This window comes from Osmia lignaria, chromosome 11, assembly GCF_051020975.1.
Source record: "Osmia lignaria lignaria isolate PbOS001 chromosome 11, iyOsmLign1, whole genome shotgun sequence".
Classification (NCBI taxonomy): Eukaryota; Metazoa; Arthropoda; class Insecta; order Hymenoptera; family Megachilidae; genus Osmia; species Osmia lignaria.
Genome location: NC_135042.1, coordinates 9,673,886 through 9,690,653, shown reverse-complemented (window position 1 = coordinate 9,690,653; position 16,768 = coordinate 9,673,886). Strand labels below are relative to the sequence as shown.

General features: G+C 42.9%; 2 protein-coding genes across 4 annotated transcripts in view; one reads left to right on the top strand and one right to left on the bottom strand.

The window, feature by feature from the left end:
• The window catches only part of Adar (adenosine deaminase acting on RNA), a 78,346-nt gene that overhangs the window by 48,270 nt on the left and 13,308 nt on the right, over positions 1–16,768 (bottom strand). Inside the window, exon 2 of the mRNA XM_076690919.1 lies at positions 6,196–6,315. The gene's annotated coding sequence lies outside the window, so the exon portion shown is untranslated. The remainder of the gene's footprint in view (positions 1–6,195; positions 6,316–16,768) is intronic.
• Positions 1–16,768, top strand: part of Dop1R2 (dopamine receptor 2) — a 49,049-nt gene that overhangs the window by 20,065 nt on the left and 12,216 nt on the right. For all 3 annotated transcript variants that reach the window (XR_013063025.1, XM_034323722.2, XM_076690923.1), the window contains one exon: positions 568–2,033. Coding sequence is in view for 2 of the 3 variants with exons in the window: in XM_034323722.2 (XP_034179613.1) it covers positions 835–2,033 (1,199 nt within the window). In the remaining variant the exon portion in view is untranslated. The remainder of the gene's footprint in view (positions 1–567; positions 2,034–16,768) is intronic.

Genomic DNA, 16,768 nt, shown 5'->3' with positions numbered 1-16,768 from the left:
CGTGTCTATATTTACCAGGGAAAAGTGTCATAAAGAGGAAACTAGAGAGAGACCGATAGAGAAGGAGAGAGGGGGATGGTTGTACAGAGGGGTTTGTGATTTCGTGGCCAGACCAGGGGCTGGAAACAGGGGCGAGCTTTCATCCGTGACCTGGGAGAATGTTTACCGCTACTTGATCAAAGGGGTTTCGATCCTCGAGCTATCGACGTTGCGGAATATAGCCCGGCCTCCGGTTGTTCTCGGTTTTTGTCTCGTTCACACCCTTCCGACGTCATCGTGACCGTCGGCGTCCGTCGTCGTCGTTGTAACACGTGTCAGGGCCGATAAACCTTGCATCGTCGTCGCGTATCGAACCTACACCACCGAACGAACCGCTCTTTTACATCGAAAACCAGACCCCCGACCGATGTTTGTTCTTGACTTTCAATATTCCTCTCCTGTTACTCGTATCTACCTTACCTACCATTCATCTCGCGAAGAACAGAAAAATGCTCTTTGTCGATTAACTTAAAATAGGAAACGTACTGGCAGACGTCTGTTCTCACACGAATCGGCGGTTTGTTTCAGATCAGCAAGAAGACAGTGTCGTCCGCCTAAGCCTGTCTAATGTAACCACCTTGGAAAGCTAAGATCGACGAGGCTATGAATATCGAGTAACCCGGCCGATAGATGTCGTAGAATCTTGGTTAGAAATCGGCCGAGTTGCGGTTCCCGCGGGAAGATGAGAGGCCGGACGGGAATCGGTCGGAAGAAACGCGGCGTCGACGGATCGGCGACCTGACGAGAAGCTGGCAACGATCGAAGGGGACGATTAAAGCTTCGTTTGTGGAAAAAATGAACGAAAGCGCGGTCTATCTGCTCGGATCGGAAGAAGAGGCAATCGTACCGAGCAATCATTTGAACAGAAGCTTCTACAACGCGGTATATCCGGCACAGAATCGTACATACGAGGATTTGTGGAACTTGGCAACGGACAGAGCCGGTCTGGCGATACTCTTGTTCCTGTTCTCGGTAGCCACTGTGTTTGGTAACATGCTGGTAATCCTAGCTGTGGTCAGAGAGAGATATCTTCACACGGCTACCAATTACTTCGTCACGTCGTTGGCGTTCGCCGATTGTCTAGTCGGATTGGTGGTGATGCCGTTCAGCGCGATTTACGAGGTCCTGGAGAATCGTTGGTTGTTCACGACCGATTGGTGCGACGTATGGAGATCGTTGGACGTTCTATTCTCGACCGCCTCGATCCTCAATCTCTGCGTGATCAGTTTGGATCGTTATTGGGCGATCACCGATCCGTTCACTTATCCAAGTAGAATGAGCCGTAAAAGAGCGGCTATATTGATCGCGATCGTATGGATCTGTTCGAGCGCGATCTCGTTTCCAGCGATCGCTTGGTGGCGCGCGGTCCGAACCGAAGAGGTGCCGGAGGACAAATGCCCGTTCACCGAACACTTGGGTTACTTGATCTTCTCGTCGACCATCAGTTTCTATTTGCCGCTGTTCGTGATGGTTTTCACCTACTACAAGATCTACAGAGCGGCTGTGTTCCAGACCAAGAGCCTGAAGCTAGGCACCAAACAGGTGATAATGGCGTCCGGTGAACTGGAACTTACTCTGAGGATACATCGAGGAGGCGGTACGAACACGGATGCCAGGCATCTGTTCCGTACTGCCTCGAGCACACCGGAGGATCTACAAGATCTCGAGGAGCCTCTCACAGCCATGCACAATAACTGTCTGACCCGGGTGCCGTCCACGAGGATAACCAAACAACATCTGGGGAAAAACTTCTCGCTGTCGCGGAAACTGGCGAAATTCGCGAAGGAGAAGAAAGCCGCCAAGACGCTTGGCATCGTGATGGGCGTGTTCATCATATGTTGGCTACCGTTCTTCGTGGTGAATCTGTGGTCAGGATTCTGCTCCCAGTGTATATGGCAAGAGGAGATCGTGTTCGCGGCGGTTACGTGGCTCGGCTGGATCAACAGCGGAATGAATCCGGTGATTTACGCTTGTTGGAGCAGAGATTTTCGAAGGTGAGTACCGTTTCGTGAAATTTCATTGTCTTTCGTTACGGCGACGCCGAATTGCAAATTCGACTCGAAAACACAAATGGCGCTCGTAAACACGTTAGACGGAGAAATAATGATGAAATAAACGAAGAGTTAATGGAATTGCACGAGCGTATTCGGTAGAGATTGGAAAGGGGGTTGTTCGACACGGGCTTTAAGAGTGGTTAATAGGATGCTAGGATTTGATACGGTACGGGAAACCGAGTTTGTACGAGGCTATGGTAAAACTTTTACGAGCGAAAGTTTGCATTTAAGTTATTCGAACAGCGATGGGTATTCGACGCTATCCCCATAGGTTCATAGATTCGTTCAGCGGTTGCTGTTTCAAATAACAATTTGTACCGTAAACTTTAAAACTCTAAATTCATATTAATTCGCCGGGCAATTTAATCATGTTGAATGGTTAGAAAATAGCAGGGAGAAACACAATTCGAAACACGCGAGGATACACCAATAGCATCGTGGATAGTAATTGTCGGAACATGGTAACTCTACGGTCTCTAGGGTCCTATTAAATCGTTCTCAGGTGAAACCGAGTAATCTTAGACAAACGTTGTTCTGGCAACGAAGGATTAATTTCCCCGAAACAAGCTTCGCAACCGTACCTTAATATCCCATCGAAAATTATTCAAAGCCCGATCCGAGCAATTAGTAAGGAGTCCCGGTGAAATCGAGTCGGAATCAATTACCATTTTCCACCTGGCTAACATTTGATCAACATTTTTCTATCTCATCTTGGACGACACCGAACTAGCCAACAACCCGGCTGAAGGCTTCTCGTTTCGATTCGGACGCGTTCAAGCTGCAACGACAAATCACCGACGTAACTTCCGGTATGTTGGTCGTTCGTGTTTCGCGAACGGATGCACTGAATAATTGGTGACAAAGTTGCACGGGAAAGCGGAAGGTATGCAAATAACGCGATTTAATTACGCGTCGCTGCACACGTTCGCTGAGAGCAGCAGGAAAATGGAACGCGAAAAATTTTGAAAGAATCTATGATGTTCTAACGAGTTTCCCCGTCTAGCCTTTCAAAAAGCCTCGTCCAGCGAAATCACGAAGTTTGACTGATAACGCGTAACTCCAATTAGAATTTACGTTCCGAAACTAGATTCTGTAGGAGAAAAAGTCAGACTCGTCACCTATCATACCGCAATTCGGAACTCCTATAATATTTGGACTGCGTGCCGGGCGACTGCTAGCGAGAACACTGATTCGCCGATCATCTCGACGCCACCTAGCGGTCCCCGAGCCGAACCAAAGGCGTCCGGGCAGACGAAACCCTCTCTCCCCCTCCACAAAACGCCTACGATTCCTTGAGAATTTTCACGCGACACGAACCAAAGTGATCGGTTTACCAGCAGGTTTCGAAAGCGAATGATTTTTCCCTATGCTTCCTTCCTTCTCTCCGAAAAGAACCCCGCCCCGTACGCGCATATTGCTAGATCGATCTCTCTGCCGTTTCATCAATCTCTTTTCCGGCTGCCCGCGGCAACGAGACACTCTCGAGAACTGATTTTTCAAAAAGTCGTTTCGCCCGAAAGAGACCGGCCAACGGCAGCCCCGTACACGATGCTCGGGACCGCGCTTCGCCGTAATTATGCTCGGTGAAAAATGACGACAACGTTCAACGATAAATAACGACGATACCTGCGACGAGAAAAACGGGCAGGGTGTAAAAGAAACGGAGAGGAAAACCGGGTTGAAGCGAATGAAAGAGGGAGAGAGACGAGGAAAAGAGTGACGCAGAATGCCGTGGCAAGAACATTAACTCAATGGACCGTACATGGCTTTATTTGTCTGAAACTCGACTTCCTTTCGTTACACCAGTCTTACGGAGAGAAAAAGCTACCGCTCTCCTGACTACTGCAAGACGTTAACAAACACTTTCCACTTTCCTTTCCTTTTTCTATTCAGAGCTTTCTTATATTCAATGTGCAGGTGCGAACGGAATTTCTTGAAAAGCTCAATCTTGACGGGCAATGTTTCTTCCCTTAAATTACGAATCGCTAATGAAACAGTGTCGTGTTTCATAGGTATCGGTGTTCGATAAACATATTTCATAGAGAAGGAAAATCAATGTAAAACACCTTAGTGGAATTAATTCTGGACACTTAGATTTTTACTTAAATTTCACATTTATTCAAATTGTTTAATATATTATCATTTATATTTTATATTCTAATCATTGTTTTCTACAGCAATACTTTTAATATACAATAAAAATTATAATTTCAACACATCAAAGGAGGTAGAAAAAAATGAATATTTCGTTGGATATCCTGTCATCCTGTGATTGGCTATTACACAAGCGCAAAAACAAAAATAACAACATAGTTTAGATCTTTTTAAATTAAAATTTTAAGACATTTACAAACCAAATCATGTGAAAATATTAAGTATAAACATTATACAAAATATTACGGTATCAATTTAGCATAGCAGAATATACATTTACTGCATAAATATGAAATAAAGAATATTTTTATGCAAAGTGTCTAGAATTAATTCTTCTAGTGTAACAGCGTTCCCTGTCACTATCGTTCGGATGTTTTTCTCGGTTAATTGCGTCGCTCAAGTATCTTCCGAGAATCAAGTTTTCTTACCAAGAAAGTGTATAAAATATCCCGTGAAAATATCTATGCGAAGAATGGGCAGTAAATAGAATTTACGTCAAAAAACGGCGAACCAAGGGTGGAAAGGAAAGGAAAAGAAAGAACGGAAGATCAGGGGGCATTCGGTAAAAAACAGAACATATCTTCGATAAGACGCGCGGGAATGTTTATACGGGATAGAGAGGAGGTTTACGATTTAACCGTGTCCTGGATGTTATGGCTGTCGGAATAAGTTCGAGCGACGTAAAATCTTCTGGATAATTTACGGGAAACGTTGATTCCATTTCCGGAAAGCTGTTTCTCCGTAACTGGAGAGGGAAAGCCGATTGCAAGAGTTGCGAATAATTTCAAAAGACATGTAAAAACTTTCGTTCAAAGCATTCGAGATGCGTTACTTTACGTAATTCCTCGACTTGGTTTTTTTTTTGCTCATATGTAGACAAAATTTACTTGTGAGTAAATCGTACGATTAATCTTGTCGAATGATTTAAAGAGTTTTCGGGCACCGATTTATTACCGGCGTGAACGAATCGGTACCGGTCGATACTCGATAGGATCGACAATGTTGATTAACGAGAGCGAGGCAATTACGAACACTCGAAACGCCAGGAATGAGTTAGCATGCCTTGCGCGATACCGACGAGCCGAGATAAAGCATTTCCGCAAATATACAACGATATTAAACGTTCGAAAATGATGTTTCTCTGTCAACGGAATCCTGGTAAATTGTCATGCCGGTGTCCGCAGAAAGCCTGTAAGGATCCTCTATTTAATTTCAAAATGAAATTTCCTGGATCGCCGTGACGTTAATACGATTTCGGTGGGACATTTTCGTGTCAATTAAAGGACTCGCTTTCAGACTGTCGTGGATTCGGTAAAAGTACAATCGAATAATGAAACAGACAGTCGCGGTGGTTGAAAGTTTTTTCAGAGAACACTGTTGAAACTGGAAGAAGGACTAATTAGATTTCAAACAGTACAAAGTCTATTCTCTACCGGCCTCTTTTGTGTAGCTCAACCGAGGATCTTTTTATCTTTTTTTTTTTTTGTAAAACGTACAGCGTCCCTTGTTCCCCGCAAGCATTCTTATACGGATAAAAAGAGTTCTTTTAAAATCCTGCACGTCTAACCAAGAGAGACTTTAGCCTCTATATAAAATTTAACGATTACACTTCTTCACAGAGACGGGTCACAACGAAAGTAAATCGTCGAATAATAATGAGTCGGTTTAATGAAATTTGATCAACCTTATAACGAAAATACTTTTCAGTACAAAAGGTTAAATTACACCAGTAAATAGATTGGTTATTTCAATTGATATCGTAGCAGGTGTAGCCGGAATTGCAAAGTTCGAAGCCGGCTAGGTATCGATTTCGTGCCTCGTTTCGTAATCCCGAGCGAATAAATCGAGTTGGTTATTTGCTTTTTTTTCCATTCGCGTCGCGATGGAATTCTTTAGCCAGGAACAGCGCCTATAATTGCAGGCGAACGATAATAAATTCAAGACTCACCCAGTCACGCGAAGAATTCTGCATTAAGTCAAGGTTTTCGAGGCGAAACGGGCCGATCAAAGACGGGGACCACCTCTTTGAAATTGCTTCTTCTCGTCGTTGAATTCTCTCAACGGCTGCCTGCAATCAGATTCGAATAAATATGAGTAACGAAAAGTTTTCTATTCGATACGAGTATCGTTTGCAATTGAACACTTTTGTTCACCGTTAAAATGGAACTTGTTCGAGTTCAACGAAACACGATTCGCAATTCGTTCGCAACGAAAGCGTTCGAAGAAAACCGAGTCCTTCGTGAGCAAGAACCCTCGCATTTCCATTCGTTTTGCATGTCTGAGCGCGTTATGTACCGTGCTGGATCGTGTAAATCATCTCGCACGCGAAAACACCGGGAAAAGGTGAATCGTCGTGCGAAACAAACGACCGAAATAACGAACGTTAAATTACTTTCCTGCGAACGAACGCGATTTAAAGAAGCGCGAATCGAAGAGAAACCGCGTTCTCCTTCGAAAGAATCCTTTTCCCGTGGGTGCATTGTGTTGGAAATTTTATCTATCCATCGTCTTTCATAAGATATACGAGAATCTGACCGTCGACTATAACCATATTTCTTCAACGGACAGCCACGAACGTTCGTGCGAAACCTTTCGCACCAGAAGCAGAAAGCAATAATTGTTTTTAAATAGAAAATATTATGCAACCCGTTCTGTTCGAATTATAAAAGAACTCCTTCGTTGGATCGGTATGCAAAGGAGGAGGATTTCAATTCGCGGTGAAAAATCGTCGAAAATAAAAGAGAATCGTGATGCGACAAAAAAACCACCAAGAGGGGGTGTGTATAATTTTTTAGCGGAAAAGAAACAGAGAGAAATACCCAGGGGATTGTTGGATCGACTTTAAACGGGAATTCACAGGCAACCCTTGTTCCAGAAAGCAGATACGAAGATAACTACTAGCCGATACGTGTGTCTCTGTCTGTACGTATACCGGCATATAAATGGTCGTCGAGATAGAGAAAAGAGAAAATCGTAGCCGTGAGGTTGTGGACGGATAGAAACGAAGCTCTTTAGCAAATTACTTTTATTCATTCTCGTGAAACGAGCTCGAGCGGCCCGTAGTTCGAAGCAACCTACGAAAAAGCTGTTCCGGTAGGAGCTTCTTTTCTCGTTTCCCGCCAAGACACTTGGGAAAGCTAAGAAAAATTTACCGGCCTTAAATACGTTCCAGATTAAACGGGCAGATTTTATATACCTTGGATTTTCCATGGTGCCTACGTTGACAGATATCATACAATTCTTTTCTGCCGCATAAATAAATCCTGATAGAATTATTCGTGCCTTTCAATGCATCGAATGCAACAGTTATGCAATGCTATCTTCTTTAACTCCTTTGTCCATTCGCGTACTTTAGTAGCAATTTCCGGTACGTCCATCAGTATTTTCTTGATACGTTACATTACGTGGAACGGTATAGTATCATTTTTGAGCTACGCGGTTGTTCCGGAATGCGCATAAAGAAAAAGAAATTGGAAAGATATGTGCATTCCATATGGTACACAAAGCGCACGAATTTAAAGTCATTTTCTACACGCTTGCATCGCATACTGCGAGTTTCGTGCGCGGGACAGGGAAAAGGTAAAAATTGATGAGTAAAGGGAAAAATATATGTCGCTAAAAAAATTGAAATTTATAAAGTTGGATATTTTTTAAAACCAGCGTTCTCAAAAACTGAAATATATACTTGAATTAATTGAATGAAATCATCTATGGTAAACGTGCAATTAACCCGTTCAAATTGATTCCCATAATCCAGCTATGACGTAGCACATTTTCCATTCATTTCCAATCGAAATACACATTTGCATGAGCGATCACGGTTCACTTATGACACCGCATTACCGACACGTGCTACACCCGACCGGTATTTCGTTCTCGATACAAGAGTTCCAATCGCAAAAACCGATGAAGATTCAACGCCGTTCGTTATTGGTCGTCCGAGGTTCATCATGGTCCCTAGGAGAGGGTGGGTTTCACCCTTTTATCATCAGGAACGAAAGCGTGGGATGGTCCAAGGAACCTCTGACCCAGAAAAATTTCTTCGAGATAACTGCAGGAGTTGGAGGAAGGGTTGGTCGAGGTGTCAGAGGCGGTCTGAACGAATGCAAATTCGAGTTTTCGCGGGATAACAAAGGGGTCGTTAACAGAAAGAACCGATCTGCCCTCGTTTCCCTTCACTCTTCCCATACTCTCTCTCTTATTCTTTCCTTCCCGTCTCTCGGCTCACTTGCCCTGCCACGAATCGTAATTTATCCTTTATGCACCGTTTTGAGCCGTAATTCAACCGGTCAACGAGCTGCAAATCTCTATGGACCCAGACAAAATCGAGGGTATTTTTCTTTCGAGGGGGAATGAAAAAGATTCAGTACAGAATTTCGAAGCAAATTCTTCGAAGAGTAATCTTCGCATACGGGATAACTCTACTTTCTGGAGAATTTGAAAAGTGACGCACGTCTTCTCTCAATCAAGCTGGTTACTTTTGTCAGCCTCTTTTTCAACGTCTCGTCTAGACAAGGTCCCCTTATAAAAAAGAAATGTATATTCACAGAATCGAGATTTCACTCTATGACGAATACAGGCTGCGTCAGCAGTGAATTATTCATCGTGGAAGGTACATTTTCATCTCGCCTTTCGGTTGCTCAGAGTGGTGGTAAAGTGGAATGAAAAATGTCAGATTTCAGATCCCTGCCACACCGAATTTTCGGTGGCTTCCTACTGCAGAATTAATCTCTGGTCGCCTCGTAATGCCCCCTTTGTGCAAGCAACCCTTAACTGTTGCGGTACTCGTTTCTTACCCTTAATCTACAGCCCCGCTGCCCCTGTTCTACGTTAGAGGAAATTTATTGTTAACTTTCGACCGATGGAAATTTTGCAAAATTGTATACCCTAACCCTTAGAATTGTAGCCAGAGGTTAATTCTGCCAACCATACGGTAAACGTGTAAACTTTTAATTGAACGATCAAAGGAGTTTCGTAATTGCAAGTGTGGACTGGTTAACTAAATACGTACATTTGAAACGAATGTTTCGATCGGAACAAAGTGACGAGAGGATATCGAATTAATTGGTATCAGGTTAATGCTTATTGGATACGATGCCACCATTAAGCGACACGGGGACCGTTCGCGCCAGTAGTAGAGATCAATGGTAAACGCGACACTCGCGGCAAATCCGGCCTGTAATTCCCGTGCACGCATGCTGGCTAATGGATTCGAAGTAACCGTTTGGTGTAATTAGCGTTGATCGCAAGCCACAGCCTCGATCTGTGAATCCTTGCGATGGAATGGAAACTAATTGTTCATGATTTTCCTATTCGTCTCGATACCGAGTAGCAGTGTTGATTAACATGGTCAATGATTATATTAAATAAAGAATGCACTTATCCACCATTGTCACGGCGATTGCAAATTTAACCAAGTCAACCGATTAAAAATCTCCCCGGCATATCAGGGTCGCAACTTTTTTACAACAGGACCCGGCTGTTCATCCAGCTCCGCGACTACTTTCGAACACGATCGATTCGTTATTAATAAACTGGATCGTACCGAGGCTGTTTCAGTTTTCGACCTCGAGAAGCCAAGCCGATCCGATGCGATCCGATCCTCCTTTGGCCTGCACACCGTGCACAGAACGCCCGAGACTATCGATTTTCCATTTACCCACCGGCAAACAGCCGTGAAGCGTGATAGTCACACGTGCGATTGCTACACGTAGGATTCGCCTATGTCCCCGGTTACCCTCGTCATCGGTACTCTTTCCTCCCCCTTGTTGTTCCACCAACGCACGCGATTCTTGCTTCAAAATACCATCCTGTTGTTGTGTAGTCCGATACCCGATAGAGTAACTTTTAGTAAAGAGAAGTATCGATTTTCGTCAAATGTACGATAGTTTGTAAAAGAAAAAAAGAATTATACGAAGTTCGAATCGTTTGATTTGAAACCTCGACTTTCTGCTCGTCCCCCGAATTCCCGTTAACACGCTGCTCATTGCAATAATGTTGTTTCAAAGTCGTTAACCTGAAGGGCTATTCAATTTACACCCGTTTCCCAGCTACCAGGACTCCCTGGTACGCCGTACACGCTCTAGCGATGTATAGAGGTTGTAGCCGAGCAAGGAATCTACCCGTTCGTTTTGTCCGTTGTAGAAGGTGTGATAAGTGGAGCCGTAGGTTACACAGCTACGCGTGCGGCTGCATTTACATAACGTTCCTTGCGCAACGAGAGAATTAATCGCCAACTGGCAGTTCTAATTTTCAAATGGAAAAGGGAACAAGAAGCGGGAAGCGAATTGGGAGGATTTAAGCGATTCGATCCTTTAATTGATTTCAACGAGTCGAGGAAATTTCATTGTCTCGTCCTCTGAACGAAGGATAGTACTGAAAATTAGAGCACGACGTAAATTCGGCTCGGGGAAGCACGGTCAGCGGTCGCCAAGGTCTCGACTCGGCGTCGGGACGTTCGGCGCCGAAATGTCTGCAGATCTGAACGCGAAAGAGCGAGGGAAAATGTTGTTAGCATCATTGGACCGACGCTACACCTCCAACTCCAGGATAAGAGGAGAGATATAAATCGAAGGACCCAGGCAAACCTACTCGCTATCTATCGGTTCCAGCATTTCTCTACGCTTCACGGCTTTCTCGCCACATGTTGCCGTCCCTGACGTCACGTCACCATCTGACGTCGTCGACGACACGATGCAGTGATTGCAACTGCGAGCGTCGTGCCACCACGACCGCGCAACCTTTTGTCTTCTCTCTATGCTTCCGCCTCTGACACCTTTGTTTTGCCGTTAATACGATGACGTGCATCGATAACGCTACCTACGCTGCTAGGCTGATGGAAAATAAATAGCCAATTTAATTTCTGTTTCAATCTGTCGCTTCGATTACCGTCAATTTCGAAAGAGAAAAGAAAATTTAACACGACTAATTTTGTTAATTACGCAGCTCGTTCCACGAGAACCATTATGACAGAGATATTAATTTAGACGTTCAATTCTACCATCCTCCTATACAGAATTTTTCAATTAACCAAATGTATATTCGTAGAGCCGTATTTAGACCGGGATCCCGATTACCTCGAACGAAATGCAGCGCTCTTGTTCCACGCGTCAAGTCTCGTTCCAAATCTGTTGCAAACTCTCATACATAATGCATCGAACCAAGAGGGAAACGAATGAACGAGAACCGTTCGAACGTAGATTTCAATGAGCCACGTGCGATATCGGACAACACGAGACATTTAACCCGAGACACGTGCGTAAATCGGAAACGAGCGTCGATGCCAATCGGTTTCAGCAGGCTGGAAAAAAGCTGTGTCAAAGGTTGAGGCTGTTATAATACAAGCTTATGTTTCGTATAGGTTCTACAAATAAATAACCTGATAATTACGTTCATATACAGGGTGTTAAAAAATACCCTGAAGACCTCTACACCGCTGGATAGATCACGAAAAATCGAAGAGAAAAGTTCTGTAACATTTTTCGATGGGATCAGTAGTTTGGCCACATTTCGTTGTTGAAAATTGACCAATCAACGCGCAGCTTGAGTGGCAAGGCCCACGGCGCATGCGTAAGCGCGACGCTCAGCAGCGCGATTCGTCGACGGCAGAGGAGGCTAGTCTCCCACTCCGCGGGTTTTGCCACTCAAGCTGCGCGCTGATTGGTCAATTTTCAACAACGAAATATGGCTAAACTACTGATCCCATCGAAAAATGCTACAGAACTTTTCACTTCAATTTTTCGTGATCTATCCAGCAGTGTAGAGATCTTCAGGGTATTTTTTAACATCCTGTAGAAACAGAGATACGTTAATTAGCCGCAATTATCTGTAGATAGTGAATAGCATTTTTCGCGGCGTGATGGGCCGACGATCAAGCAACACGCGATTGATCGTTTAATGCCGTTCGTTTGAACGAGTACACAACGTCATGAGTGAATTTCCGGTGGCATGTATCGACAGAGGTATGTATTGTAGTAGCAACGGTCCGTGATAAACTTTTTAACGCGAATCTGCCGATGGAATTGGCGTCGCGTGTTTCGTCGTGCAAACTCATTGGTGACGCCGCGCCGTTGTCGCACGGCCATCATCGATTTCCGGTTTTGGTATGTGCCGCACGCTGGACCCGATTGCCGAACAGAAATGCATTCGGCGCACGTTTCGTTGTCATTAGAACGTAAACTCCGATAGCTCATTTACGGGCGTCGCCCCAATCAGACGAGAATCTTCCGCCCTTGTTCGTTTCGAGCCCCCCCTCTACCCTGCACCCGATTTGCTCCCTATACGAATGACAACAGGCACCGGAAATCACCCATAGTTCCGGTTTCGTTAACGGGCCTCGACTTCTATCCTATAACTTCTCTCCCTGTACGAGCTCGATTCAAAGGTTCCCGTAAACGATTCAAAATTGACCTTTGGATGTTGAATATTCTCGGTCGCGTTACTCTTTTAGAAGTGGAGCATCGTTAGGGCATGTTTTTACGAATAGAATCGCGAAAGGAAAAGCCGAGGCTAATCGACAAGAATATTGTAAAGGTAACGTTATCTCGACGTAAGTGATTGGGCAGACGAATAAAAAGCTACTTTCTTGCGGAACATTTTCATCACCGCAAGCTTTTCACCGCGAAAAAGCGTAAGCTTTTTCAGCTAATGGATATTGTTCAACCACCGTATGCGTTATTAACACGTTCATGGTACGCATGCTCGGTCAAGATACTTTTTGCACGAAACGAAGAAATGGTACATTGTTCCTGATGATACTGATTTCTAATAGAAAAAAAACACTACGCTTTTTGCAATATTTCTCGCTGAAATGGAAGGGATTATTATATGGATGATCTAGTTAAATCGGCGCGGAAAGTTCAGAGGGGCTCGTTTGTCGTGAATTTCAAACAATTCTTTTCCGTTTTCATTGAAATTCAAGAATAAACGATTAAAAAGCTGCCTGAATTAATGGCGGTCTATCTACACCAGAGTTATCCGATATACAGTTCTCCCTAAAGTGTTTATCGATTGATCGAACAAGACCCCCACCGGCAATGAATAATACGAAGCATCGAATCGTTTCATGAATATTTTTCATTCGATGCCGAAAGAAAGAAATTCAACGGTATATCTTAAACCGTGACTTGTTAACCATTCGTAATGGGACTATTGGGATTCGAAGTAATCTCTTGAATCGTGCAATCGGGAAAAGAAATCTGAAGAGTTAATTAAGTAAGGAAAAATCTTTTGATGTACCGATGTTAACATAGATTATTATTTTTCTATTCAAAATGTACTTCGTTTCTTGCAAAACTGAGAAATTACTGTACTTAAACGTTGAAATTTGTTAGTTGTAGTTGTTTGTTTCACAATTTATTAATTTAGGATCGTGTCTCCAGTAAAGCCATTGGCGATTGATAATACATTAATTCTGCTGACTAAAAAAATTTATTTACAATTTGTCGAGTTTCATAGTTAATGATTCGATATTTAAAAAAGTATAACAATTGAAAAAAGATTTAAAACACTCAACGCTCTTTGTTAAGGAAATTTCCCAGCGAATATCATCGAAGCACTTGAACTTCTCATTCTCTTACGTCTACGAACAATTTATTTTATAATACTTAAAACAGAAGATTTAATGCAGAACTGCATTGGTAGAAGGGCAAGCAAGAATAGTGATAAGGGAATAAGGAAAAGGAAAATGTGAGATTCGAGATAGCTTTGGTCGTAGACTGTGAAAGGGTGGTTAGGCGATCGATGACGATTCGCGATAACATTGAAAACACGAAACCATGGGAAAAAGAAGCGAAAGTTGGAGCGTGTGCTTCGAACTGACGATCTATCGTCGCGACAGAACGGCGTCGCGTACGAAATTCCACGAGCATCCTTTCCACCCTCGAGGCCAATCTGCCTCAACCATATTTTTTGTTTCTCTCTCGACGTCGCCGCTTCGCGAAAGACCAAAAACAAGAATAAATCTGCGCGAATATCTTGAATTGTTTGCTTCTTCCTTCAAAATTTGTTTCCTCTGTTTATTTCATGGATTTTGAATCAAGGGAAAGTAAAACGTTCGGTGAAAAGCTATGAATTTGTATGAGATTGGCTGAAAATGTTAGGATTAAGTATTCTACCGAGGCAACGTGTTAAGAAAATAATTCCCGACGATTGTAAAATGGTCGCCATCAAATAAACTTCAAGAATAATGCCATTCCTCCACTGTCTTTTAATTAATTTCCAACCATAATGAGGTAATTAATCATCGATACGATTTCTCCTTCTGATTACGTGAAACGTTTCTCCGCCATGTCATAAAGGTTTCGAAACAAGAATTCTATTCCAACCCCGATCGAACGCGGTAGAAAAAAGAATCTGAAGAGCGACACTCGTAAAACTCAATGTACCGAACGTTTCCGCACCATTATTTCTTCCTTCAATTTTCTTATTTTTCTTTTTGTATAATAGCAGCTTCGACAGCGCAGATTATTTCCTACCGTTGTCTCTCGTCTTTCTTTCCTTCATCGTGTAAACCAGGGGTGGGCAAATAGCGATCCGCTAAGAATTTTTTAGTGGCCCGCCAAGACAGTCAGAAAAATCCTCCTTGAACCGAGATTTTCTTCCCGTGCGCAACCGAAGATTCGTATTTAAATAAATTGAATAAAACTGCCACTATTTTATTGAATTTATATTTACTGATTTTTATGGTACAATTTGTACCTTTCTGAAATGCAACCATTTTAAAAGGTGCGGCCCTCCGCTTACCTTCGCTTCCACAGAGTGGCTCCCGAGCCAAAACAATTGCCCACCCCTGGTGTAAACGATTTCGGGTGAAACAATGCGAGACACGATTTAAAGTGTCCCTCCGAGGAACGATCCATCGTGATTCGACGCATTTCCGGTCCCCGCTACATACGTAGCATCGTTGGCATTTCAATGCACGCCAGCGGAAAAGAAGGTTCGAAAAGGGGCGGTGACTGAGGGATGAAGCAAGGATACCGAGAGGAAGTTGCCAGCTACGGTAGAATATAAAGTTATCGACTGGCGCGATCCAAATTCGCCTTCGGATTTGACAAATGTTCTTGGAGATGAATTTTCACGGACGACCCACAAATTCTGTAATGCTGATCGCCACGATAAATTGTTTTATCGTCACTAGCTGCTTGCGGGCAGTAACAACAGACCGCTAAACAGGAAAATATTATACTTCCTTATGCCGAGTTAAATGGATTATCCTGTACACCAGGCGTTCATTATATAATTAGCGAAACAAAGAGAAAGTCATATATTTTCCTTTATTGTGATTCATTGGAGAATGTATATAAATATTGTAAAATAAACGATTCAAAATTGTACGATACGTATAAAGTGAAATAAAATTAAGAAGGGTGATCGATTTTCGCTTCAACCGAGTACGTAGACCCACTCATTTTTTACAAGTTTAGCAAACAACGATAACACGATAAACGAGCATCGAAAACGAAGTTCCGTCGCATTTCCCTTCGAGCACGGAAACAGTTTTCCTTTCCGTTATGGCCGGCCGAGCCGATAGGATCGTGCGAATACATAATCCGTCTCTAAAACCGCTGCGACTAGAAAATTGAGATAAAACAGGATCCTGATCGTAAAATCTTATATTCTTTCTTGATTATACACAGCCTCCTTAATAGATAATATACAACGAAAGTTTAAAATTTCAAGTTCTAAGCTTCGAAAGTAAGCTCCCATAGATAAGTTATAAATTCTTAGAGATTTTCAGGCGCGTCAAAAGTTTTAGCAACGTACAGTCCCTGGCCATCGAATTAGGACCACGTACGAAAATTTCACTTTTATGGAATATATGGAAGATTGTCTTAGGTCATTCAAATTATTACTAAATACATTGATAACCAGGTATACTTAGCAATAGATTTGTTACTATTGTGATTTAGGGCCGTGCGAGTGTTTGTCTGAAGCCTACTGAAAAGACTAGTTTACAACTCTCCAAGCACTACATTATCTGAGTTGAAAATAAAAATTACAGATATTTGGGAAAACAACGAAGATATAAAAAGCAACGTGAAGCATGCCGGAAATACAAGATATTAACATGTGTTAATAATGTTATGTACAGTAGTAGTGTATTATGCTAGTAGCTAATAAATTATTATATCATTACAATTTGAACAGATCTTTTAATTTTACGGAAAACATGAAAAATGTTGAAAATTTATAGTGGTCCTAATTCGATGGCTATATTTTTGATAAATTCGACCGTAAGGGAGGAGTTAAAAAGGTGGATGGATTTAACAGGAATTTCGTGGTGTAAAGGGGTATCGATAACGGCGGAGTTGGAAAACAGAGGGGCGTCGATGATATTATAGCAAGTTAACTAGATTTGTTAAGCTCAACGAAATTGCGGCTGCCTGAAAACGGCCTGCTTCAGCTGTGCACCAGTTCAGAAGCTCGTAATTCGAAGCGGTAGCAGGTAATAAGGGTCAGCAATTACCGGTGCAAGGCGAGAAACATACCGATATTAATATTCGTCAGCGAAAACCCTTGCT